This window comes from Accipiter gentilis, chromosome 20 (assembly GCF_929443795.1).
Source record: "Accipiter gentilis chromosome 20, bAccGen1.1, whole genome shotgun sequence".
NCBI lineage: Eukaryota > Metazoa > Chordata > Aves > Accipitriformes > Accipitridae > Astur > Astur gentilis.
The window spans coordinates 15,956,951-15,984,839 of NC_064899.1; the positions used below are offsets into that span (position 1 = coordinate 15,956,951).

General features: G+C 42.8%; 1 protein-coding gene across 1 annotated transcript; it reads left to right on the forward strand.

The window, feature by feature from the left end:
• The first annotated feature begins 691 nt into the window (after positions 1-691).
• On the forward strand, positions 692-27,341 carry LY86 (lymphocyte antigen 86). Its single transcript, XM_049824088.1, has 5 exons — positions 692-969; positions 14,978-15,064; positions 16,519-16,647; positions 23,635-23,687; positions 26,601-27,341. Exons 1-5 carry the CDS (start codon positions 849-851, stop codon positions 26,703-26,705), a joined length of 495 nt encoding a protein of 164 aa, XP_049680045.1. The 5' UTR covers positions 692-848; the 3' UTR covers positions 26,706-27,341.
• Positions 27,342-27,889: the final 548 nt, after the last annotated feature.

Consider the following 27,889-nt stretch of genomic DNA (forward strand, 5'->3'; position numbering starts at 1 on the left):
CCCTCCTTTCCTTACTGATCATTCCCTGCCATCTGCAACAGCCACTGATTTCTGCATAAAGCACAGCTTTAAAAAAGCTAGAGCAAATAACAAATGCACAGTGTCATTAGTGGGCAGTTAAATAACCAGGAGGACAGAAAGAGAAAAATTAAGTCTAGGTTTACCTGACTGGGTCTACTGGTAAATAGTATATTCCTAAGAACCATTGAACAAAATGAACATAAATGCAGTATTTAGCATAGTCAAGCAGAAAGGATTAATTCCTCAGCATTTCAAGACTTGCTTATTTGGTGTCAGCTTTATCAGACACACCTCCCTTCCCTCTAGCAGACAGATTAGTTACTAAGAAGAACATACAAACCAAACTGACCATCTTGCAAAATCTGGTCTGACTTCGTATGATTAAGATGGGGTGATTTGGATCACAGTGTTTTGCAGCCAGAAGGGCTAAATAAACCTGTCTGAAGTCTTGACCCAAATGCTTTGACTTCAAGAGGAGAAACTGGCAGGAAGAGAAAAACTAAACAGTTTACTGCATTGTTCCAGCAGGCACCAAGGCAGGGCTATGCCGTGCGGTCAGTAAGCGTGATTAGCTCATTTGTCATTAGTTTAAACTAACATGAAGCAGAAAGCAGAAGTGTAAGCACACAGAAATAGCACCCTCCAATTCTGATTAGCCTCTTGTTTATACCACATTGTGGTAAGCTAAGGCTCCATTGGCTCACTTAACCCTTCTGCAGGCACGAATGTAGTAACTCCTCTCTCCCTCAGATAAAGGAAGGAAGACCTCCCTCCACAGAGAGTTAGCAAGAGACAGAGGAGTAATCCTGCAAGCTACCACCACCACCATGAAGACATCAAACATTCTTGTTCTCGTCACAGTCCTGCTTTACATCAATGCCAGCACAGAATGGCCTACGCACACAGTCTGCAAAGAGGAGAACTTGGAAATATATTACAAAAGCTGTGGTGAGATTCTTAAAATTTCCATTTTCTTTTTAGCTGGGCAACAAAGTTGTTCTTATGCAGTGAGAGAGGTTTATAAGCCAGGCAATGAATGGAAGGGTTACATTCCCAAGCCAGCACAGGGTTTCACAACTAGAATATTTTTAGTCTTTCAAATATAGCTGGTTTGGTTCACATGCACACATATACACAAATCTAACTGTATTTAGATAGAAAATAATAACGAGGAAATAATATAACCTACTTCAGAACAATAAATTGCTGTCAAAAATCCAGTCCAGCATGAAAGAGATGACTAGGATTTTTATCTTGAAATTAGGTTAAATAAAAAAGGAAGACCCTAGGTCTTTATCATTTTTACCCCTGGGATGACACACACTCTTCAACGCACTGATGTGCTGTTTTCCTAATGTGCAGCAAGGCTGTGGTGATGTGCTTTCTGTCCTCCTACTTGGGAGTGACAAGGGACCCGGCGTGACAGTGGGAAGGATTCGTGTTCTCTGCCATTGGCACCGTGCTTAGCAAGACTTCAGGAGCAGCACTTAACACAGGCATTTCCCAGGGACCATAGGGTTTTGTTTGTTCTTTAAATCTGTAGAGAAGAAAAGGAGCAAGTGGCACTGCAATGACTGAAAATGAATTCACTGAATGGTGCCTGCTTTCCACCTCTTGCTTTGCTGGCCTTGTGCCTCTCCTATTGTGCTGATCTGCTTTACAGCTGGGACAAAGGGAATTAGATTCACAGACGCCTCATTCATTTTCCGCACGTGATGTGAAAAGCGATTCATGGCAAATGAGCCCCCTAGAGTTTGTTTTTCCAATTCATCCTGATACAAAGGGTTTCCCAGGGGGCTTTTTCTCCCCTGTAGCTTTCATGCAGTTTTGCACACCCATTAAAATAAAGCCAGTGAGGGACAAGAGAAGTAAATAAATATTTGTAATGCTATTCTTTACTGGCCTGCTCCCAGGAGACTAAAGTCAGGCTTCTCATATTATAAATGGGTATACTGCATTAGGAAAATATTTAATTAGATATTGAATACAAGCTTTGTTATTACCTTTATTTTAGTAAGAATTCATTGTATAAGTTAATTCTGTTCCCTCAACAGGTCTCAGTTAGCATGAGATGCCTTGACACAGAGGCACAGGCTACAGTTTGAGTCAATTCAAATGATGATGAAATTTGTCTGCTGGGCACGTGTCAGTCAGGCATTGCTTCTTACTACGCACACCAGTGACCTAGCTAACAAAATGCATTTGTCTAGAGCTTGTGTGTCACTTACCTTTCTGTGTGTGGCAAACCAAAGTAAGAGGTACATTCATTCAGGAGGAATTCACAGCTTGAGAAGCACAAGCCAGAGATCATACAGGTCAGGTCCCAACACAGAGTGGTTTTCTGTTCTCCTGGGCATAGCTATGGGAGATGAGATTACACAGACATGGAAAAAATGCAAGAATTAAATCAGATTCCTTGTTTGAAGCCCAATTCCTCACTCCCTTACAGCTCTGGCAGATTCAGTTGTGGCAACACTCACAGCTGCTGTCACAATGTTCTGCCCTGCCTTTTTCCAGAGGCTACCACACCTGTAGCATCAGACCAGGATGCCCCATCTGCATCTCTGCTGACCTAGTTCATAGTCTGGTAGCTTGCATAAAGCAGAAAAATAAGGTGGTTTGGGCTGAGCAGCACCCCCCCCCCCAAAAAAAAAAAATATAAAAAAAATATATATTAAAAAAAAAAATCTATGTGTGGGGAGGATAAATCCAAATTCACCAGCCTACATTCCCTTCAGAGAAGGCACTGCTCTTCCTGAGCTCACTGGCAAGCTCACAACAGTGCCAGAGGTACCAATCACCCTTTCAGGAGAAGAGCAGCTTTGTCCCCACTTGATTTCCCTGTAAACCACAACTAAATGGGCAGAATGCAATAGCTTTGTTCTTTAGCTGCGTCCCTCCAATTGTTCTCACCCAGGAGGGAACAGACATGCTAGTGCCTAGATTTGACAAGACCCTTTCCCAACAAACCTTCTCATGACAACTTTGTAATGTCAGCAAGCACAGAGTCAATGCTAGGCAACTGCCCATACTCTTTAGCTATTTCAGGGGAAGACTCCCCTGCACGTCTCTTCAGTCTGAGAAATCCCCATGCTATTTCCTGCTCCACTGAAGATGCCAGAGGATAACACATTTTTTGGGATACGGTGGCCACAGCGAGGTGTCTAGCATGAAATCTTGGGTAAAGGATTCCCTGTTGGCTTCAAGAGGGTCAGGATTTCACCTCTATTGTTGTTACTATAGACTCTAGGATGTTATTGGTGAATCAGGGCTGAATCAAGTAAAATTCAGGTTGAGATAATTTTAGCAAAGTAGTTCACAACTTTATTTCTGGAACTGAATGCCCTCTATCAACAGATTAATAGAGTTCAATCTGAGCATCTAAAAAGGAGCTAAGTGTTCATTTTTACTTTGCAGCTTATCAGGTCCTCTCCTAAAATGCTGTAAAAATCTGACTAAAGCTGAAAATATGAGTTAATATAACTATGATAAATGTAGCAGAGAAGCTTAGGTGCATAACTGAAGACAGAGAAAGAGTAGCAATCTCCTGTACCCAGGAGCAAGTCCCAAGTCCCAGTCACAAGCACTTGCTCTAGCTGCATCCTGCCCCTATAATGCATAAAATACAGGCATGCATCAAGCCCCCAGTGTCAGTCCATGCTCTGGATCCTTTAAAAGGATCCCCATTCCCACCCAGCTACATCAGACTAAACATTCGGTAACCAGGACCCCAAGGAATGCATCAAAAGAAAGAGCTGGACAAGACCCCATTGATCAGTATCATGCACTTGTAAAAAAGTCATTTAAAAGAAATTGGACAAAAAAATCTCAGCAGCAAGTCCATAGTGAGAAGCTCAAGCTGAGAGACAGGTGGTCTACAAGTAAAGTAAATAGACAGTATGCTTCCTCCTCTATATAACCACAGGAGACATAACACCGAGACAGTCTATAAATACAGCAAGACATTTCCCATCAGTGCCACTCTTCCTCCCAGGAAGAGGTGACAAAAATGAAGGAAGATCTCAAATGACCACAAATCACTTTAGAAATCTGGGCAGGGATCCCGAGATAAAGGCAGCACAGGTTAACATCTCTGACTGAGAAAAGAGAACTGTAATTGGCAAGTCTATGCAGAGACATGAAAAGAACCTGCTACACAAATGGCTGATTCCTATCCCCTTTAATTTCACAGTGATTTTTACAGTAATAACACTTTTGATCTTTTCGGCTACATTTTAGAAGGCAATTGTCTGGGAAGTGAAAGGTGGGAAGGCAGTGGTAGCAAAGTGCCCCAAGCAAATTCCAGTGCTATTTGAGTGTCAGTCACCCACCTCAAAGTGCAATATGCCATGCAGTGAGAGACTACAAAATGTAATTCTTCAACATGTCTACCAGCACCTGCTTCCAGACCATTCATGTAAGCCTAATTGTCTTAATTAGCCATGAAAACATTCTTACAATGTAGTGTTCAAATGGGGCCCTCTTCATAGGGTAAAGCAGGCAATTGCTGCTGCAGACACGTGAAAAACATTTTCCAACTATTTTTACAGCTCGCTCTCGAAATGTTAGTTGGGCCTACATCAACAAGTCAGTATTTTAGAATACCTGGTTTTATTTCAACCAGCAAACCCAAACCAGTATGCTTGGTGATTAATAAAGCTCTACATTTAGATTAGGACCTGGGGGATTTCAGAGCTGCCTGAAACTGTAGCTTTCTTGACAGTGCAGAAAAACTTACTGGTAAAGCAGAAGGTTCTCAGAAAGGGTCTGGAGAGCATCAGCCATTAAGGACTTTTTCTGTGCACAGGAGTAAGTAACAGGGAATTTCAGGGAGATCTTTGGAAGAGTCAAAGTATTAGTATTTGAAGATGACAACTTGAGAGATATTTTCTAGGCTTTTAAAACATTGTTCAGACCCCATGGCATTTTTTTTTAAACTATCACAGACAAACATTTCCCAATTCATATTTGACTATGCTTTTTCTTCTTTTTCCATCTGAAGCAAGGTTAATAGCCATCAGCTGAAGTTTCAGGAGAAGGAGCAATCAATTGGTATTCATTTCAGCCTCCAGAAACTAAATATGAAACTTCTTACACATTTCTTTACAAGTTTTTTATCTGCATATCTACAGATTTAAAAATAATAAAACATATTTAGGGATACAGATAACTATTTGCTTTAATTAATATCTTTTGCTAGACAAAGAAGCAGTGCCTTATGGTCAACTACAGATTTTTTTTTTTTTTTACATGCTGATGCCTCTTCCTAAACAGAGCAAAGTCAGACTGAACTTACATCCACTGAGCTCCATGACTGCTTATGTAGCTCTGTCACACTTCAGGCAGGGTCATTTCTAGAAACCTTTTTCCTGCCCTACATTGATCCAGTAGGAGAGAGCAGCACTGCCCACTTCAGTACAAGCTTGCACTGGATTGTGTTTACAGATAGAGAAACTCTCATTTGTATGGCTCTTAAAATTTGTGAGCTCAGATTTGGATCTCCACTAAAATGGCCCCTTGAAGTCAATAGGGTTACTCTGGTGTAGAACCTGCTCTGTTCAGGTAGCACAATATAAACACCCTCCTGTTAAACCCTGCTCTGAAGGAACTTTTCAGTGCCTAAAAAAAAGAAAACATAGAGACTGATAGACTGGTTAGATTACAATTTTCTGATGATTTGTCTGTCCATACTGAATAGTTTCAGTTTTACTAGAGTCCCCCTCACACACTCAGCCCATCATATCCTTTCTTCTACATACTGAGAGATCAAATATACTATCTCTCAAAATCTTATTTTTCCTTTTTTTAAAACTACACCCTTCCCTGCTCAATCAGCAATACCAACTTGTAAACAAACCTGCTAAATTGTCATCATTGTAGCACTAATTTTACATATCACTTTGTTTTCTATGTCAACCAATATTATTAGTCTTTTTTCCTCTCTGGCCACACACTTGCGTGCTTTATTTAAAGGATATAAGTCATCTGATAGCTTCAGCTGGCAAAGAAAAGTCTGCAAAAAATTCTCACCTCGTGCATCTTCAGGACAAACGTTCTTCTAGACACTTGGTAAAAGAAGGTTCTTTTTCCATTATTCTTTGTTTCTTTGGCAGACAGATTGAGCCAGATGCTTCTCTTGGACTTATTTATTTATTTCCCTCAAGCAGTCTCCAGCAATTGCTTCTGCTTCTAAATTATTTAAAGCCACACGACACCAACTCCCCTCTGATCTTTTGTTGCATAGATTGCTAATGGGCAAACAATCAAAGAACTTAAGAATTTCACTTGAAAACATTTTTTGTTTGCTTGCTCTGTCCAAGCCATCCTGGTGTCATAGCCTTGCTGCTATACTCATCTGGTATAGCTTGCTTACTCCAGGAGGAAGGCCAGATGTTGACATGCTTATTTCTGGCACCAGATCCTAACAAATGGAAGCTATCACCAGAATCAAGGTAGCATAGATACGAGTGCAAATACAAATCTTGGTTTAAAGTCTTGGTCCCTCCATGAATTAAAACTACCTTATCTGTTTTGTTCTCCACTTCATTAGAGAGGATTAAAACTTTCTTTTCCTATGTGACCTCTTAAGGTGATTCTGATTTAATTTAACCTCTTCTTTCAGAGAGGAAAAAGTATTTAGTAAGTTTTAAAATGTAAATTATAAGGAGGAGCAGGAGACAATTTCATACCTCCAAGGTACTCTGGCGAAAGCATTAGGTTCAGCATCTAGACTTTGAACCATCTAGCAAAATCAATATTAATGCTTTCATTGAGACTAGTAGTGGGGAGAATTAACTTCAGCTGAACATTTCCCACCATGCTTTAAATTTTCCCATCTAATTTAGTTCTCAGAGTTTTCCTCACAGTGTCCATTTCTTCACCAGATCAATGAAGGTCCCGCATCACAGACTGCAGAAGAGGGTTGTTTGTTTGAGAGTCCCTCCTGCTTATCTCCAGCCACTAAATCTAAACTGGTAGACACATTTTCCACCTATTGACTTTTGCCATGTCTTCAGTTGTTGTAGCCACTGAGTCACTAAGGAATCACAAGCAGGAGGGGTAATAGCCCACAAGGCAAGCCATAGGAAAATGTGTTCTCCCCTTTGGAAACAAATAGGAGATATACACCTGGAAACCTGTGTATTACCTTACAGTCAAGGAGTACTGTGGGCAAGGCAGAATTGTCATTTGCTACCGCATGCTAAATTTGAGTCTCTATGGAGGGAGCAGTCTAATAAACTAAACAGGTAAGTCACAGCTATGTTTACAGTTTGATGAAAATTTGAGATTAGCTTCCTGTATTACACAAAGTAGAAATTATCAAAAGGCACATTCATTGCATCAAGTCAGGAGCAAGAACATACCACAGTTGTTCATAAGTGCTCCATTGTAAAACTTCCTGTGCACGCGTATGAAGCATTGCTAGGCTTTCTTGACGTTGCCACACCATCTCATCCAGAGCTGTTAAAGGCCTCAAAATATCCCTGGACCCTACAATGCTTACAGTTTACCAAAGAAAAGAGAGGCAGGAGATCATGTTCTTGCAGTAATTTAACATCCATCAGCAAAAATACCCAGAATGATCCAAGAAAAATTAAGACACCTCAGAAAAATGCAAAAAGGACTTCAGCACTATTGTGCGTTGGTGTCACTGCACCAACTTTAAGGAGGCTTAGGGCAACCTAAAACCAGGGAGGAACAGTGGCCATCAGGGAGAAGATACCTAAATACCCTGTACAGAATCACCATGTAACAAGTCCAAAACCTGATCTGTCCCAGATGCTGCTTTTAGACTCAAGAGAGCTTCCAGTTGCCAAAAGCTGGGAATCTTGAAAGCTACCACAAATTAATTCAATGCACCAGTTTCTTCTTCACCTGAAGATGGATGGCTCCTGTCAAATGATCCAGCAGTGATCAGGCAGGCGGGAACCCAGTTAGTTTCCTCAGCAGAGGGAGCATGCTATTCCAATTATAGCTTACTGCCATGCTCCTGCAGTGGATTTCAACCCATCCTGAGAAAATGAGAACATTTAGCCCATTCATATGCTGCTGATTACTGTTCTGTATAATCAGCGGTAAAGCCTGCTATCCCAGAGCATGGCATGTGTCTAACAGCAGGGCAGTTTCTAGTAATGTTTGGTTCTATTTCTGACACAAGTCTGCAAGTCTGCTGTGAATCCCCAGTCATACTGGCAAGCACTGATGTCCAGAAATCTCCGTCTCAAGTAGAGCAGCATAAAAAAATGATAAAAGACATGAAGAGAGGAGACAGATCTGATTAGGAATACAGGCAGTTACTGTATGCATCTTAGTCATGCAGCGCATGGTGTTTTCTTACCAACAGAACAGAAGAACAAAGACTTTCTCTCTCTAATACATTCCCTGCTGGGCCCAAATTAATGCAGCATTTTCTTGTTACACTGCTGTAGCTGAAGCCTGCCCTGCCTCCCTTTCTCTCTCAAGCTAACTAGGACAAATCAGGATTATCAAATACAAATAAAGATCTGTACGTGCTGCCTCTCAAAGCTGGCATCTTTCAGTTTTGTCTTCTCAAACAGGCTGAGGCAAAGCTTTGTCATACCACACAAAGCACAGGAACTCCCTCTTCCAAATACCACCACTGGCAAAAGGAAGGAAAGTCTCCGTGAACCTTCAGACACCGGGCCCCCCCTGGAGCCCTGGCAAACAGCTCTAACAATCCTGCTGTCAAGAAAGGTGGTTTGGGCAGGAAAAGGCAGGGAGACTCAGGTCAAGCCTTTGGCACAGCTGCTTTACACATGCTGGTGACACCCCCATCCCCAAACACAGCCCTCCAGCTGCAGAGACCCCTCACACCCGCCGTCTTTACAGCTCTCCGCACCACACAGCTCCTTGCCCAGGCCACCAGCACTGCCACGGCCACAGGTGGCAGCTGGGTGACCTCAGCTTGGTACCAGGCAAGTCTCTTCCTCGCTTCTCCATCTGCCACACTTCCAGCCCTTTGCTCATGGGCTGAGCCCTCCATCCCGCATCTCTTCCTCACGCCCCAAATGCTGCTACTGTTGCAGTCAGTGCCCCAGCAACATATTTGGAGAAGCTGCCAGCCTTCTCAGTTACTGTTTCTGAATATTTGCAAATGTGGACATCAGTAATACTCAACAATGAGGGTTTTTTGAAATAGAGACAAAGTCTTCATTCTTTATTTAAACTAATTTCTTAAGACACTGGAATCGCCTTACTCCAAAACCAGGGCCAAACACACTGGCCAGCAATGCCTGTGCCTTGATCTAACCAAGAAGTATATAATTGCTCTTTGCATTACTAGTGTTCAGTATTCTTGAGAGAGGAGTGGAAACTATTTTTTTTAAAAAGGTGTTTATGCAATTTTTAAGACATATTTTAAGTTTCTCATACCAGCGTTCTGGGGGGTGGGGGGTGGTTTAGCTTAGATTATACTGAGACCAAATCTTCAGGCTTCCCTCTACAGCTATGCAAGTTTTATCAGACAGGAAACAGGGTTATTCACTCCATTAGACATCCCCAAGAGCTTCAGGTTTAAGCAGACCTCAGAGACCACAAGTCGATAGCACTGTTTGCAAAGGGGAATTCCCACAGTCTGTACTCCCAGGACACTAAGGATACATGAACTGTAATCTTCCCTATTCCTTCACCTCCACACTGCTTAAGCAAGCCAGAAAGGTACAGGAGATAAAACATATCACGCCTTCTGCAAAGGAGACCAGAGCACCTGTCCAAACTAGGCAAAAGCCCAGAGCTGGTCATGTCTGAGGTGAGCATCTGGGATGAGGCATTCTCATGACAAACTAGACACAGCCAACATAAGTCTCACAATTTATACTGCTTCCCTCTGAACAGAGGATCACGCTGCTCCTCCCAGCCATGTCTGGACATGGCAGTGGCATGCAGTGAAGGCAGGCCCACAGGGAAGCTCATTAAACTGAAGGTGCTCAGGAAAACCTAGATGCACAACTGGGAGCTGCTAATTCACCTGATGCTTCTTCCTCAGTACCTTATAAGTAGATTCCAGTGTCAAATATAACCTTGAGCATTCCGGTTAATTTATTTAAATAGACATTAAAGGGAAAATGTTGAGTGAATACATAAAGTCTGAGATCCCAAACAGTTCCTCATTCTTTCCCTCTCCTTTCATCACCTTGAATGTTGTAAGGACTAATGATTTAATTTTATTAAGAGCTTTGAAGGCGAGGAGTGTTGGGTAATTACTAAATATGTTTCTTCCTTGTGCTAATTTCCAGCTCCTCTAGCACCAGTCTGTCCTTGTATGACCCTAGCCAAGTGCAGCTATGTCATTCCATTCAATTCTGTGGCTTATCTGCTCCTAAAAGTGTTATTTTGAAACACCCAAAGCTTTCCAATTTGGAGATTCTTCTCACCACTGCAAGACTTACAGATGTGGACTCTTACAAGCAAAGCTTGCCTGCTTGCTGCTCCTATTCACTCATACCACTGATTCTCATGCTCATGTGGAAACAATGTAATTTTAGAGCAGATTCAGATGAGAGTAAAGCCAGTAGAGGATAATTACCATGATGGGGAGAGGGAGAGAGAAGAATAAAAAACAGAGGCTCTTGTACACCAGCCCAGCAAAATTCCTGTAGCAGGTGCTTCCCATCTGGCCATGCAGTTTCTGTAATGCCCAGTTAGTCATCTAGCAGCTCAGGCTGAGGGACATAGCCATAGTGGGTTAGCACATAGCCATAGTGGGTTAGCACATTATCATTCCCAGCTGTCTGCTGCATCTTCCTGCTGGAGATCATCTTCCAGAGCACAGGAGGCTGCAGGACATAAGGGCAGCCCCAGCTCACAGCCCTTTGGCTCGGTGCACACCCACATTCAGCAGGAGCATGAGCTGGTAGCCCCACAACTGCAGTAACTGAGGCATGAAAGTGTGTTCCCATCTATTGTCCCTCTTACTGGGGTAATCTCTACCAAAGGTACAAGACTTGCAGCCAGGAGGGTCACACAGATACACCACTGTAAATATATCTGAGCTAATTTACCTATCAACCTTCTGCCAAGAACAAGAGCAGGAAGAGAAGCTCTAGGAAGAAAAGATCAGGAACTCATCTAAGCTTCTAGGCTGTACTACATGTCTGCTCAGTCTTCTAGAAAAACACAGCCAAATTCATCACTGTGCACTCCTCACAACAGCAAGCCAGGCTGAAATCTTGCACTATGGTGCCACTACAAGTCCTATGCAAGGAAAACCACATACCAAGCCAACATAGCAATCAATCTCCACTAGAGTACTTGGGTAAGAATGAAATGGGAGGTGGGATGTATGGCATCAGCTGGCACTATGCCATGTAAGGGGTGATCAGTGGCAACATGCCAGGTACAGCCCAAATTTACCTCTCAAAGCAGGATTGTACTACAGAAGCCAGTCTTCAGCGAAAGCTGCACATTTGATGCTAGATACAGTTGAGAGCTCAGTTTTAGCCACAGCATCAAGTTCAAATAACAGGTCTGAGGTCTTAAAGCACATTGATTGTTTACAAAAGCCAAAGACTTGCCTCTTTCTCAGAGCAGTTGCCCAAAAGATGTAGAACTCTCTAGAGAGAAACTTCGGTCAAACTCCTGCTCCCAGGCACCTTCATGCTAGCTGTAAATATGTTGTGGCCCGAGCCCTTCTCACTAGATAGAAACACATAAAAAAATGCCCCATTTCCCCCCAATAAGCAGATTTTCACTGATAAACCTCAACACGTTTGCAAGATTTCCAGCAACGTTTTAAGTGTTGGTGATATATCAAAGCTGAACTGGAAAAGCAAAACTCTGCAACCAGTTGAAGAGTTTCTAGCTTTAATTATGGAAAAGGCAGCAGATTGAAGGGAGTGGGTGGAGGGAAGTCTGGGAACATACAGTACTGTGCACTATGAAATGTTTCAGGGAAGTGGAAGGCTGAAGGGCAGCCCCACATATTTTAGAGATTTAACGGTAAATGTTATTGCTCTGCACATGTGAAAGACATAACATGTATTTTTTTCAGTCTAACCAGCTCACTTCAGATTGAGGCAAACAAGAAAGAATAAGTATTAAACCTCCGTAAGAGACACACAGTGACTCACAGTTGTGCATCTGAGATGAAACACAAAAATGGCAATTGCCTCGAGTTGCCTTTGCCACACGAGGGACTCCTCAACATTTAAAGAAAGAGGGGTATGGGACACCACCTTAGTCCATGGTGCACAGCTGAATTTACAGACATCTTCACTTATCAAATGGTTAAAGCACATTATTTTCTTTAATTTCCTTTTAGCAGCAACCTTTCCGCCTACACGTTTTGGAATCCAGACTCCCTGGCACCATAGCTTTAGCAACACAGCCATCCTTTCAATTGGTTTCAGCAGGAGGTCCCCACGTACACCACAATATCTAAGATGCTGGACTGGAAAGGCATAGCCTGCATTTCCACAGGGAGACGGTCAGAAAGTTAATTGGGATTTCTTTTGCCAGTGGAAAAGTTTACACTTCTCAGCAATGGAGTAACAACACAAAATCCAAGTGCTCCAATTCACAAATTTTACTGGAATTTCTCACGTGAGTGGTTCCATGCTCTCCTCCTCTCTGAGGACCAGACAACATTTCTCTGGACACAGACTCCTATGATGCATCATTAGCGGTGCAGTAGAAGACACCCATGGCTACAATGCACCATGAAATTTATTTGGCAAAAGAACTCAACCCATAGGGGAAAAAAAACCAACCCACCAGACATGAGACATCTAAAACTACCCTGAGGTCAGGTTCATTGCAAGAAGCCCATGCTTTCCAGAGAAGCTTCGTTTCACAAACATTCCCTTTCTATCCAAATGGTTACTGATGAGAAGTTTTAAGCAAAAAATTCAACTTCTAGCCCTAATACCATTATTTAATTTGTTGACTAAAGCACAGCCTAGTCTCTCTGGAGGAAAAAAAAAAAGCATTGTATATGTTGCAGTGCCATTTTTGATGCTAGGTCCCTCTGGAAATTGCAGAGCTGACAATTTTAGTCTTTTGACAACCAGCACTGTTTGTAGGCATCAATGCCCAAGTTGCTGTGAATCTGAGCAGCTGCTTCCTGAGCTTTATCATCACACCACACGCAAAACCAAAATGAGAGGGGCTCTTGCAGAAGTCCAGAGGAAAGCGGAAACCAAGCCCTGCAAGGTGGCAAAGACCAGAGGGGAAGAAGGCATAACGGTCCTGAAGAAAAGAGAAGTTTGACATGCTTTCCAGCTGGAGCAGGAAACTGCTCTCCTACCTGATTGCAACAGCTTCTGAAGCTGCAACAAAAGCAGGAACTGAAAGGAATATGGAAAAGGAAGACAAACAACCCTCTGACTCTTGTCACACTTGAGCCAATAAACAACTCCAGGCACTAACCTTTTTGTTCCCAAGCAGATCATGCAACTGCAGATACTGCGCTTTAATGGTATGGAGGACAAAATCCACCACAGGGATACAGAACTGTGGGAAATACAGCTGTGGGGGTCTTTTATCTCCCTCCCTTAAACAGTTATTTTAGTTTATCAGAATTTAGGACTTGGAACTTCCTTTCGGACCACACTGACAATCTGTGCTTTCAGAGCCTGGCTTAGAGCCCCCAGCTCCTCCCAGCACTTTCATTTTTTCCTGTTCCCCAATAAGTAATCAAGCTTTGGTCACCCAGGCTTGCTCCCTGCCAGCTGCTACAGCTGTAGGGCACTGCTGCAAAAATAACAGACTACAGAGATGCTAACTGAGCCTCACAGAGGACACTTGCAACTCAGGTTTCATCACAGCAAAGGAAAATTCTCCCAATGCATTATTTTCAATTCCATGAAAAGATTACCTCAAGCAACAATAACTTAGAAACAGAATTCAATTCCCAGGTCTATATTTTGTTACCAGCAGCTCGATGTAAACCAGGGAGTCTATGGCTGCTCCTGCACATGCTGCAGTTCCTCCTCTGTTTTCCACAGAGAAGGAAGCTGGATGCACAGGCTGGCTGGAAAGCCACCATGAGGGACAAACCTGTGCCTAAAGCAAGCCTTGAGGTTCAAGACAATATGCTTCCAAACTGGCCAAATCTTTCACCTCCAGCCACAGCTCTGGAAAACCCTTGCACGTGCTGTTGGTTGTGGCAGCTGAGCTGCCAGTTGTTGTTTGCTGGCTGTCACCAGAGTGGCATATTGGCAAGGCTTCAGGCACAGCATGGAATCTCATGGAGGGTAGCAAGGAAGAAGGTGGAAGTGGGGGGAAAGCAATTATGTTTGTACAAGAGTTTTGGAGCTTGATGCAGAGAAAGGGGTACTGTAGGAAGTGGTAAGAGTCACATTAGTGTCAGTCGTCAGCTGTAGGGCTCCCTTTGACCCCAACTCTGCTTAAGTCTCCCAGAAAGACAAAAATGTAGACTATTTCCTGGGTTAGAAATATCATATGATGGTAGACCCAGCATGAAACACTCCAGGATCTCAGTTACACAATTTTATTTTCATTTCTGGACTTTTCATCCCACTTCAGGATTCGGTTTCCCCATCAGCCTCACCAAGTCATCTTGTGATACAAATGAATTGAAACCCATCATCATAACCAATCACTCAACAGTGCCGAGGAAGGGAGGGCAATGCAAAGAACCTGGAAAGAGCAGCTGGGCCAAGACTTCACTGTTGAATGAGTATTGACTACCTACCACTGTGGGGAACTTGCTTTCCCTGAACCTGGTTCATTTTCCCACACAGTAGGTTTTAGCCACATATAGGCTATCATCTGAATGTGCTTCAGACTGAAGTGGCAGGAAGGACAGAAGTAGCTATTAAACACAGGGTATGGGAGCTTTAAGCACATCTTGGAGAATATTTAAGGAATACATAACCTGTTTCCTATAATGCTTCTGTATTTTATTGTTTTCTTCTATACAGTCAGTATCTTGTTAAAAATACTATTTCTTACCCACTGCTTTGTCTCCAAACAGATCCCCAGCAAGATTTTGCTTTCAGCATTGACCATTGTTCTGATATCACCACCCACACCTTTAACGTTAGAGCTGCAATCATCCTAAGTAAGTGAATTGCCATTTTCTCATGCCATAAATGGGTAATTCACATGTGAGTGCTGGTATTAAGAAATAAGCAAGGGTGACAACCTCCTAGAAAATATGAATGGGCTCCATTTCTGAGAAATTTCAAAACCTGTGTGGGGGTACAGAAATGTCAGTTCTGTTATCAGCTCAGCCTCAGACTACATATGTCACCCCAAGCAGGTCATATCAGCCCTCAGCTACCTTCATTTGTACATATGGACAGTAAAGGTGGAGGCTACTCTACAGCTTGTCTTCACAACTAAGTCTTCTAGGGAGATACTCTTGTTGAATGAGACGGCTACAGCACCCACACTCTTGTGTCAGCACCAGCAGCGCTTGCCAAATTGCCAAGGCTGACCCTTGCAGGTAGGAGGCTGAAGGGACTCCCACAGACCAAGGTGAGGGCATCTCTCTGCCCATCCTGGGCATGTAGAGAAGCATGCTGGGGAAGTGCTAGCCTGAGGCAACAGTCATGTCATCAGCTGCACTAGCTGAAATTATACCTCTTCAGCACTTGACTGATCAGCAATAAAAGGTCAAAAGCAGAACTGCATTTGAGCTAACAGGCCAGGTGCAGAATTTAATATTAGCCATAGCTTGCTTTGTTTTCCTTGCACAGGAAAGCCACCTTCTTACAAACCCGTTGGCCCCAAGCTCACCTAGAACCTCTACTACCAGAGCATAAATACAAGAGCCCTGCTGTATGCTCCCGGTGCTGAAAACATTTATGTGCCAAGTGTCTTTTAGCACTTGGGAATGCTTCCTTGTATGCAAAAGGTCTCCCTCCTGTGAGACATGCTGCCCTTTTGCCTGGGGAGCATCAGTTTTCAGATGGCTGCAAAGTTAAACAAGCCCACAAAAAAAATCACATTACAGGCATTTGCAAATACTTTTCCAACAACTCAGAGTATGGGACCTCCCTCTAAATCCAGTAGCCTCACTGGCTGTATCTATGTTAGCAAGCCAGGCACAAGCAGGCAACCTCCCAGCACTGCCAAGCTGCTATGCTGGTCCCTGGTACATGTTTGCCTCAGGGCAGCTACTGTTTTCTCAGGCAGCAGGTACGGGCCACAGGCTACTCCCAGGGGCCTATTGGATATGGTCCCTCCGCTAGGGACAGTAGAAAGGAACATTTAGCTGTATGGACGCAAGATTTACTATGCCAGTTGACCTCAGAGTCAGAGACTAGTCATGGGCATAGTTTATTTAACAATAAAGATACATGCTATTATGTCGCCCATTACGTATCCTTAAGGGACTTAGACACCTCTTCCTGAAGCATGGATTCCTATGTATCAGGAGTTCAGTGAAGAGAAAACATTCAGTGGCTTAAACAGCAGCGGGGGGGGGGGGGGGGTGATTTTTTAAAAATAAAGTAATAACTGTGTTTACCCTTGCACTTTCTCTGAGCAATCCTTCTGCTTTGTGTGTAGGACACAGCATCAAGGAGCTGTACGTCAAGGTTGACCTGATCGTAAATGGGAAGACCATCTTTACCTACTCAGAGACTCTTTGCGAGCCAGGTCTTTCTAAGCTTATTTTCTGTGGAAAGAAGAAAGGAGGTAGGTAATTTAGGTAGCACTCTAAATGTTTGATGGCTACTGAATACTCCAAGCAGAACACACCCGCTGTGCTGTTGAACGCACCAATACATCGTAACGTTCTGTTTACTTCAACAGCATGTTAATGGATGGCAGAAACACAGTAGGACAGACATTTTAATTTCAGAGCCTGCTTTTTCCCCTAACCTGTTCACTTGCTTTTCTTTTAATCACAGAATATTGCACACACATGGGATTTCAAGCCCATAAAAAAAATAACTGTGGTAATGTGACCCCATCCAACAGCAGAGAGGTTCATAAGCTCTATTTATAGCCACATGGTTGTCACATGAGCAAGTATGACAAAAATAAGGGCCAGTTCTGTAAAAGAAATGGCTGAGCAAACAAACAAGCCATTCTGAACATGCTCTTCACTACTAAAGTAAAATTTCCTGTCCTTAAAGGCAGTTCTTAACTCACTTTAAGAGGAATTATGCTTGAATAAGGATATTTGGACCAAAATACTATTTGATGCTATCTATGGTTTGCATCTTGTTTCTGCTCAACACATGCCTATGCAGCAGTCAGATGATTTCAGTTCATGCCAGTCAAACTGCCAGCTGGTGCAGACTTGCACTAGTTGGTTTACAGTGGCATTAGCTGCCCCCAAAAAGCAGGCAGCTTTGGTCCCAGGTGAGCCTGGGCACCTCAAAGTCCCTTCTGCCACAAGCCAGACCAGATAGTGCAAAGCTAGCCATGGCATTTCTGGAAGAGCTACAGTCATGCCTCTGGACAGCAATATCCACATATCTTAAACAGTTATTTTGAAGTCCCTCTTATACCATGATCACCTCTTTAGGCTGATTTTAAAATAAACAGGTAGAGCTGCAGGGAAGTTTCAGAGTCATTAGAGCACCAGTTAGTTTCAGAAGCTCTGCCTTACTGCCATTCACATGGACCTCCAGCCTGATAACACTGCAATAATTAATGTGCAAGGGCTATCAGTCTAAAGACCATGCACAGTACTACTGCTGACAGCCCCTGGAAAATTACTAAGACATTTCACACAGCATAGAAATACCACAAAGAATAGAGAAACACTGCATGAACAGCCAATTGCGTAAATCCTGTAAGCCAGATAGACCAAAAAATTGAATTCAGAGGTTTCTTCAATTGTGTATTGAATTACGGGGGGTGGGGGGGGGAAGGGCACACACCCATATACCTACTGAAAAACTATCTTATTCCGATAAAGTACTAAATAACATTCTTTACAGAATACAGTAAGGAGAAGCAGAGTCAGTCCTGAGCTGAGCACAAACTGCTATTCACACATTAAGCCACAAAGCCAAAACCTCCTGGGGTTTCCAAGTCCCTTAATCTTAAACTGACAGGTAATTGTTTCTACTAATTGAAGTACATTGTGATAAAAAACCATAGTTGGTTAAATAATACTTTATACCTTCATTTAGAAGCATCCCTACGTTAGTGCAAGGACCTCTGCCACACTTTTTAATACACACTCTCTTGTTCAGTAGCTGTTTTTATTTAGTAATTAAGTCACAGTGGGAAAGAAGTGAACTTTCTCAGACTAAGGTTCAAACTGAAAATGTGGTATTTCTTAATTAGTTGACATTTGATTCTAACCTGTGTTTTAGGACACAGAATTGAGCTGAAGACCAATTTGAGATAATTCAGCACAGCCATAATTTACCATATTAGCACAGTTGTAAATCTGATCTAATACCTATGCAGAAAGGACAACATTGTGAATGGCCAAGTATGCAGCCTAGCAAAGGTACAGAGGAGCAGACAGCCCTTTCAACTGAAGCTCTCATGCAGAGCCCCCTTTTCCCTGTTGTACAGGCAATATTTCCAACATCTGGCCAGACTTCACCTGAGTTTAAATACAGTTCCACACAGAATTTGCTTGCCTTCCACAGGAGGCCAAAAGTTGCATGTTACTCCCTCTCCCAAAATGAGAGAGTGTAGTTCTGCTACAGACTTTGTTGGTCCACTCACTTGTGTGGACAAGCAGGCAGAAGTTACAAAGAAAAGAGACTTATAAGAGCTGGATGTGGCAGTGTCCTGGTTGTTTTATTTTTCTCTGCTCTCCTATAATGTCACAGTTTTTCCATGACTGGAAATAGTTTAGGAGACTCAATATAGCTGGAGGTTTCATGTTCATCATAATCATATAGTATTTACTATTTATGTTAAGCAAAGGTCACATCTGACACTGCTCACTAGGATTCCTAAATAGGATTCCAAGATCTTTTTCTTTGAGCTATATGCCCGTTGTGAAGTTGTTAGCTCAAGTGTTGCAAGGAAATAAGCCATTGTCCATTTAAGAACAATAACAACAAAACTGCTAAATTCTTTGTAGCATAACATGAACTCAGCTCTTTCTCTTTTTTAGTAGAAAGTGCAGGTTATTCCCCATTTCCTCCAAAGCAAAGTTACATTAGATTTAACGATTTCCCAATGCAATCACTAAAATCAGACAAAAAGACCTACCAGGGTAATATTTAGCAGTGTGCCAACCACAACTTGCAGGCTTAAACAAAGCTTCCTGACAAAAGATAGTTGCATCCTCTGCAAGTCTGCAAGTTTTCTTTCAGGCCCAACTGATAAAGGAACCATCAGAGCACTTGCATGATTCCTTGTGCACACTCCCAAACCATAGAGAACCCCCGCCTTGCTTCAGACCTCCATTCTTTACATTATTGCCTCTTTAGGTAGGTGTTACAGTAAGGAAGTTTCTAAAATAATATTTGTGAATAAAAGTAGAGAGCATGACATGAATTACAGAACTGGGTATCACATTGAGATTTATGTACATGTTTTTGAGAGAGCCGCTACACCACAAAGCTAGGTCTTTAGGCTGATATACAATGCCATCTTGCTTAGCATCTTCATCTCACTTTTTCCTCCCCAGCAAAGAGAGGGGATGTTTCTCACCCAGCTATGTATTTATATAGGTTTCTCTCAACTATACATCTATAGCTGGCAGTTATTCAGATCACTCCTGCATCCCTAAAACTGACAGAAGTGGTGTGTCAGTTGCATGGGTGCAAGATCGTGTCCTAGAAGAACTCCAACATGGAGCATTTAAGTTCTAAAAAGATTTAAAACATAGAAAAAGGAAGAGGTGGGTGCAGATGTACAGGGCCTTTATATAGTACAAGAGTGAGAATGTATAAAGATTTTCAGTGCAAGGAAGATTTGAGAAAGAGGAGTGAGAATTTCATTATAGGTGTTTTGTCAGAAATGAGGCATCTTCACGATAAATGGTAACTAGTAATCCTCAGGAAGTTCTTACACATTTGAAAGCTCTGCTTCAGACTGGAAGCTACTAGAGGCCTACTCACTGGCAAGGAAAAGGACTACATTACTTTTGGTAGAAACAACAGTGAAAAGCTGCTACAAAAAACCACAATAATATCACCTTGAATCAGTGGTACATTAGAAATGTCTTCCAGGATGCTCTACAGAAATCACCTTCAGTTAAGTCTTGAGAAAAAGGGCTGAAAACAAAAGGTGGACTGAAAAAACACATCACTGATGACAGCATGCTTGACAGATACCATAACTTACCGACAGACCAACAAAGACATAGGGAAATTTAACTGGAAAAATGCACTTGTGATTTATGCTGTTCCCAATGTTTATACATTCTCTTGCAACTACATCTGGGCTTGCTCTAAAAAGACCACAGAATTCTTTCAATGAGCTAGGCTCAGTGTTTGTGACAGTTACACTTACTGCAGCAGATGTGTTCATCCTCTTTCAATGGAGAAATGTAAAAATGTCTGAATATATGGAGAAAAATTTATATGAAGGATGCTGTGATAAACTACAGTCCTTAAAGCCTGTGAGGATGTTTCCACTTCTGGAATTATAACAGAAATCCTCATGTGAGAGGAACGTTGAATGGGCTTTGAAAAGCCTGATCCAGCCAGCATAGGCACCGAGTGGTCCAAAGTAAAGACGAATGATAAAGTTCAGCAGATCTATGGACCCATACTATTTCCTGGCAGGTCTCAGCTAGCTGAAAATGAAAGCTGCCCTTGCTTTCCTACCAGGACATACTTCAAAGCATAGTCCTTTCCCCCCAACATCACTAAAGCAAGGAAGGTCACAAGAGTTTTCTAGAGACCTGGTTACAGAACCACAGAATGGTTGAGGTTGGAAAGAACCTCTGAAGGTCATTTAAGTCCAACTCCAATCTACTCAAGCAGGACCACCTAAAGCCAGTTCCCCAAGACCATGTCCAGGCAAGCTTTTTTAATATATCCAAGGATGGAGAGTCCACAACCTCCCTGGGCAACATCTGCCAGTGCTCAGTCACCCTCACAGTAAAGTGGTGTTTCCTGATGTTCAGACAGAACCTCCTGTGTTTCAGTTTGTGCCCATTGCCTCTGGTCCTGTCACTGGGCACCCCTGGAAAGAGCCTGGCTCTATCCTCTTTACACCCTTCCCTTCAGGTATTTGTACATATTGACACATTCTTCCCTCATCTTTCGGTTCTCTAGGCTGAACAGTCCTGGCTCCCTCAGCCTCTCCTCAATGGAGACATGTTCCAGTCAATCACATCAGTGGCCCTTCACTGGACTCTCTCCAGTAGCTCCATATGACTAACTGTGAAACACTGCAAGACCCCAGGTTAGAAAGAGCTAAGGGCAATGCTGAAGCACAAAGCAGTAAACGTGGACCTCAAACCTGACACACAGCACCTAGAGCTCCACAGTTGGAGGCTCCCTAAAAGATAGTACAGCCCATGAGAGTGACTCCATTGATTACCAAGCAAAGGCATAGCTACCCCACATCACAGCAATCACGGAAAACTTCTCAGAAAGGGCTGAGGCAGAGCCCCAAGACTGCATTCATCTAGCTCTGATATAATCATTACTTTGTCACAGCAAAGGGGGGAATAGCTTCTACCTACACTGAAAGAGAAATTAGCATTGCCATCATTTCAGAAGCAAATTTATGGCCTGATGACTCCTACTTCATTTTAAAATATAGTTTTTTTGCAGAGCTTGAATGCTGTATCTGTGTGTTTAGATTCTGGATGGCTGACAGCCTAGGTGAGACCCTAACAAGCCACATGATCCAAGAGGAGTTTCCATGTCCCTGTGGAGAGGGACTTTGTGGAAACATGATTGTTCACAGACCAGTTTCCTCTCCACTCTCCTCTGTTGCCATCCAAGGTTTGCTAGGCTCAGAGTTGACTGAGGGAGAGACAAACAAGGCTCTCTACTGAACAAAAGGATACAAACCATAAGCCATGCCATTGCACAGTCCACGCCACCCTGAGGGGGCAGATGGCTTAGCATACATCAACACACATACAAGCTCAAGTCCCAAGGGAGTCACTCAGCACCCAAGTCATGCAGTCTACAGTGCCTTTAACTCCCATTTAGACTCTAAGTAAAGTTGTGAACTGAGAAGTGGGCTGTACTGTATTTTTAAAATTCTTGAGTCACCGCTCTCTGCAGCGGAGATGTGTCAGACTCCAGAGCTCTTACTTCGTGCACAGAAGCAAGCAGCAATGGTGACTGCTCTTTGAAAAGGAAAAGACTTCTTGGTGTCCAGGTGAAGTAGCCAGGGATGCAGAAGGGAAGGAGTACAGCACAAGTGCTGCAGCACAGTTGATCAGTTTGAGAGTGACATGCCAAAACACATTTATTCCATTTTCTTTTTTGGTATTAGGTTTTTCAGGGCAACACTGACAAGTTCTGCATCTTCTCCACCTCCCAGGATCATCAGGGCATTACATTTAACAAATTTCTCATTAATGCAAAGTGTAGAACCTGATGTCTCAGGTTTCTCCTATTCTTTTCCTAGTTTCTTATAGTCATGATTCTTTCATCCAAGTTTGTTATGAGGCATTGACTAACATTTCATAGAATGTGTGGGGGAAGACCTTCTGTGGACTCTTTTCTAAGCCAGATACCTACTGCATGGTGGGACGGACCATAAAAAATAAATGTTACAAACCTTTTGTCCAACCTCTCACAAGAAACAGTTTAAACCAGAACAGTGAGACTGGACCAAAACAACTCCCTAGAAGGGACAAGCGTCAAGATGCCAGCACATACTCACACATGTGATGAAACACTTACTCCTCTGTCACTGTCAGAGTAAAGACTACTTCACAACACCTACAAAAGAGAATCCTTAAACAGTTCTTAGACTTTTCCACAACTTGTGGAGGGCAAGTTGTGCAAGAAATTCTGAAATACTGAAACATCTACAAATTTTATTTTCAGTCAAGTCTGCACAGTTTGGCCCAGTAAGCTATGAAAAAGTAGGAGGAACTGCAGAACAGCTTGCTAATTCTGTCCATTAATGCCAAAGTTGCCCTTTCTTCAACAGCAAAGAGCAAGCATGCCTCGCAATTAGGGAGATGAGGATTGGAAGGTGGAACTCCCAGGCTCTATTCCAGTCACCAACATAACTTGTGATGGCTTTAGTATATCTGTAACTTCTCAGTGAACACTCCCTCAGCAGTGAGATAGACATATTCTTATTACTTTAAGGTCATATTCAGCAAGCAGTCAGAAGTCCACACCTACAGAAACACTCAGCTCAGACTAGTTTTTCTTAAGAGTTACCAAGACAGTATAGTTCAACTATTACAGCTGCAGGTGTTTAATAGATCATGCTAAAGGACTTGTGCCTGGCAATCCCCCTCCCATTTCATTTCCCAATTTGGAGGATGCATGCTGACATAGAAATACCCACCCAGCTGTGCAAAGCCATGTCCCCCTCCTCCACTCAGACGGGGGCTGCAGGTCATCCGTGATCACAGGCTCAGCCCTGCTTTCCCCATAAGGCAGTACACATCCTAACATTTCTCTCAGGAGGGCTGTTGCAAGACTGTGTATAGAGCACTTTGCAGTTCCATAACACTTGTCACTGGAGCATTTTGAAGTGCTATTATAAAAAAGCATCTACAATCCATGTGCTGCCTAACCACCCATCACCATTTTTGCTTTTCAGAACACCTCTACTATGAGGGACCAGTCACACTGGGAATCAAAGAAATCCCACAGGTAAGTTGGTCACAGCCGTGCTCCCAAGCAGTAGGGCTTTCTGGATGAGGTATGGCCAGAGGACTACCAGCAATCACATTGGCATATTCCAAGCTCCCCCAGCTGGCACACTGCATGTGATAGTGTTTATATGACTAATCCTTCTCAATATGAAATTAAGTGGCTTTGCTTAAAGCATTAGAAAGCCACCGTTATTCAGACAGACAGGTTTTCTTAGGACAACAGATCCCCTCTACCAGCACTAAGTCATGCAGCCAGACAGTTCTTTAGTAGGCTCCCCCTCTGTTACTCTTAAAATAGCAACAAAAGCAGCAGCTCCAGGGGCCTCCTGAGAGACCAAGGCTGCAATTCAACTCACTCCTTTGCAGGCTGAACAATTTGGAGAAGCTCATTCATCCTCACTGGCTATAAAGACAATTTAGATAACTATTGCAACTGTATGTGTTCCACTGTACATATATGGTATTAGATACAGAGACAGAGGTCTTCTAGGTTGCAACCAAAAGTACAAGCTATTGGGCCAAGAACACTTTCTCTGGACTTATGGAGCCTGAAAATAATTTCTTAGAAAGGTGAGGAAACAGGCAGTACTCTAGGCACTGCTCTGGCTTTCCTGGTCATCCATTACAGATGGTTTTTTACAAGCAGCATTCTCCACACTCCTTCCAGAAGGTCAACCAAATCACACTGCAAAGCAAGACAGGTCTCAAATGCTGAACACACCACAGCGTCTCTTAACTGGGCACAACATGAAGCTATATTTGACAAGTAAATAACAAAAGATTTTTTAGCCACATACATGAAGAGACTGGATTGAAGGGGAGAATGCAAGATCTGGATCATCAAGGCATCTGTTTGAGAACGTGGCAAAGAAAGATCACACTCACCACTGCAAAAAGCACACAGTTCAGGTGGTCAAACGCTCCTTAGATTTACTTGCACAGAGAAGCACAGCATGAGCTCTCAGTTCTTCAGCAGCAGACATAAAACCTGTGTCAGAGCCACAAAGATGAAGTCTGCAGCCTGCTCAGCACTGGGTTGGCCCAGGTGCAGGAAAAGACAACAGGACCAGAACAGGGATACAGAACAATGACATGAGTCCTGGAGAGCCAAGCTTGCCAAGACCTGCAAAGGTGATAACAAGCATAGCTGGCTCCTGGGAGGATCGAGCCTCTGTAACAGCTACCATCTCATGTGTCTCAGTCTTCCCTTGGCGATAGCAACAACCACAACCTTCATTTTCCAAGGCTTCCGCAAGGGGAACCGGGCCCCCTTATGCAGGCTGTTATCCCATCCTTACCAGCCTGCTTCCCTAAAGGCTACACCTAAAGATGCTGTGTCAGGCAACACCTTTTGGTTTCTCACACTGGGGTGCCCAAGCTCCTATTAGCATCCTGCTCTAGGGGCAGCTTTACTAACATAGTGAGGACACTTACATAGTAAAGCCTCTAGACAATCTGAGGAATAGGTCTTTAGACTGAGAGGAAGCCCTAGAAACATTCACACAGACCAGTAAAACTCTAGTTCAGGGCAAATTAGCTGAATTCGGAGCCAGAAATTCTAAGACAGTTCACAATCCTTTTTTAATAACAATTTTTACCCATGAGCAAAAAAACTATTCTGGAGGAAGAAAAAAATCTAATCACTAATGAGCAATGGAAATGAGTTATTATAAACTCCCTCCCATGAATGAAATTATAAGCTTTTGGAGAATTAACATGCTTGTGAGAAAGGGAGTAGGAAGCTTTTTTTCCTTAATCAGTCAGGCAAATAACACCATCCTTCTATGCCAGCAATAAGGAGTTATTCCATGCAGCAATTGTCTTCTGCTCTTTACAAAGAACAGCCTCATCTGAGCAGCCCAAAGGATGCTTGCACAGTCTGCGCAACAGTTACAAGGCTGTAGTCTCATGAGCATGTTGCCATTGGGCCTGTCTAAATTTGGATGTTACACTTAATTTGAACCTCTGTGAGGACACAGGCCAGTTATTGCTTTAGAAATCCCATGGTAAAAGGCAAACGCCAAGAAACCCGACTCATTCTAGCTGTGCCTCCTCCTACTCCACAACCAGGAGAGTTCTGAGCAAGGCAAGAGCTTTCTATGGTTCAAAGCCAGGAGGCCACTGCTGCCAAGCTCTCCTACCCCAAGTTTTGCTCCCCTCCACACTCCAGAAAATACAGAAAGAAATACTGCAGTGCCAGCAATCTAGTTCACCTCTTCCTCCAAATCTGTTAAATTAGTTTTGTCACCTCCCCTGCCCAGTGCTTCTCCTTCTGCAAGTGTCTGGAGAGAGCAGTTTTGACCAATACAAGAAAGCCATGGCTTCTTTAAGGTTGAGATTTTCTGCACTGCAATGATACAAGTTCTCCCCAAAGCCAGAATTGTTAGTAGTTTTAACTACACAATCTGAAATTAAACTACTTCTTGTTTTATTATATAGGAATTCATCCCAAATTCAGTCATCTATACACATCCCCCAAGGTGCTCTCTTATAACAATTCATATCAATAACAGTGTACAACAACAAGATCCAAGGACGAGAAGTGCCAGACAACTAAGCACCTCATCCTCTTCCAGTTAGTAAACAACACAGGCCATATTGTGCTTGCTTATAAGAAACATGAGAAGGTACACAGATTTGAAAGCAATTTTTATGCATCAAAACATTTTGTTCCCCTTACACTATTTAGATTTTGAACTTTCGCTGTCAGCATTGATATCCCTGATGAGAGTAGTTTGGCAGAAAATACGGGCAAGTCCTTGACCACTTCTGAAACATCTGGACAGGAAAGGTTTTGGAGGAACTTGATGGGAAAAGTGTTATTCTGTTTCTAGAAAGAGGGCTCCCTCATAGAAACAGCAGCAGTTATATACTACTGATGGGCTAATCTCTTTGTGTTTGTCTTGTACAGGGAGATTACACTATTTCAGCAAAGCTGACTAATGAAGATCGCGCCACTGTTGCTTGTGCCGATTTTACTGTGAAAAATTATTTGGATTATAATGATTATCAATAAATCAGTTTCATGAAAGCTACAGACTACCAAAGCTATTCAAGCCAAGTGAGCTGCTCGCATGCTATAATGATTCTGAAGGAAGTAATCCCCACATGGTAGTTCTGATGCTATTCCTCTTTATAATTCACTTTTCAAGAAGTCACTAGACCCTCTAGTGGTAATTTTATCTCTAAATGCACACTGTAGCCCACTTTTTGCTTCTAATATATACAGCTGCAAGTAGAAAGTGTCCGACACCAACATTCTCATCTTAGGATGAAAATAGCATGAGGCATAACAGGCAAGAGCCTAAACATTTTTCAGCAGTAAGTTATGGAGGTATTCATTTCTAACACAGGCTAAAGATGACTTTCACATGTATCACATATTATGCAGTTACAGCACTCAACGTTTTCAACCTTCCCTGGGGCCTGTCTGGAGCCTCCACTAATATAGATTTTGTTATAGCCACAGAACAAAGACCAAATAGGATGAACATGCCTTTTTTTCCAGTGATCCATGTCCTGTCACTGGATTCATATCACTTGAGTCTTCCTGGAATTTTTTTTCTTTAATGACTTAAGTGCTATGTGAATCATTCTGTACCTAAGCTATGTGCTCTTCTTGCTTCTCAATAAATTCATAATGAAGAAATAATTTTTCTCTAATTTTTCCTCATGATTCTATGATCTATCCGAAGCTTAAGGGGGTGGACGGACACACAACACATTGAGGGAAACAAGTTAAATGAGCATTTTTTATATATATAAAATATCAGTCATGTTGACCCACATTTTATGTTAGCAGAGGCCAAACTATTCCTTACTTTGAGCATGAAGCCACAGGAGAAGTAAACACAAACTACACTCCCAGGTGCAGCACATCCCCAAACCCTCTCATTCCAGGAGCCTTTGCAGCTGGCATGGCTGATAGGTAGGTAGATAACCAAATGTAGGGCAGCACACAGGATTAGGATCTTGGGTTGGAGAGCGAGAGACCTGTTTGGGAGACTCAAAGTGTAGGGGAAGGACCAGGAGTAGGGGTGAGTTCCGATTTGGGAAGGTATGGGCAGGAATCAGAGCCACAGGAGGGTCCTGGAGCTGAGCACTGGCTTACGAAGGATGGTAGCAAGCATTGGGCTGCATGCCTCACCTTTGAGAGGTTCAGCATGTACAGCTAGGGCAGCTGTGGCTCACAGCTGGCCA

Excerpts from the sequence above, each read along its gene's own strand:
- LY86 (XM_049824088.1), top strand. The coding sequence starts at position 849 with ATGAAGACATCAAACATTCTTGTTCTCGTCACAGTCCTGCTTTACATC. Across the intron at positions 16,648-23,634 it reads CTGTGGAAAGAAGAAAGGAG|AACACCTCTACTATGAGGGA; the intron begins GTAGGTAATTTA and ends TTTGCTTTTCAG. Across the intron at positions 23,688-26,600 it reads GAATCAAAGAAATCCCACAG|GGAGATTACACTATTTCAGC; the intron begins GTAAGTTGGTCA and ends TGTCTTGTACAG.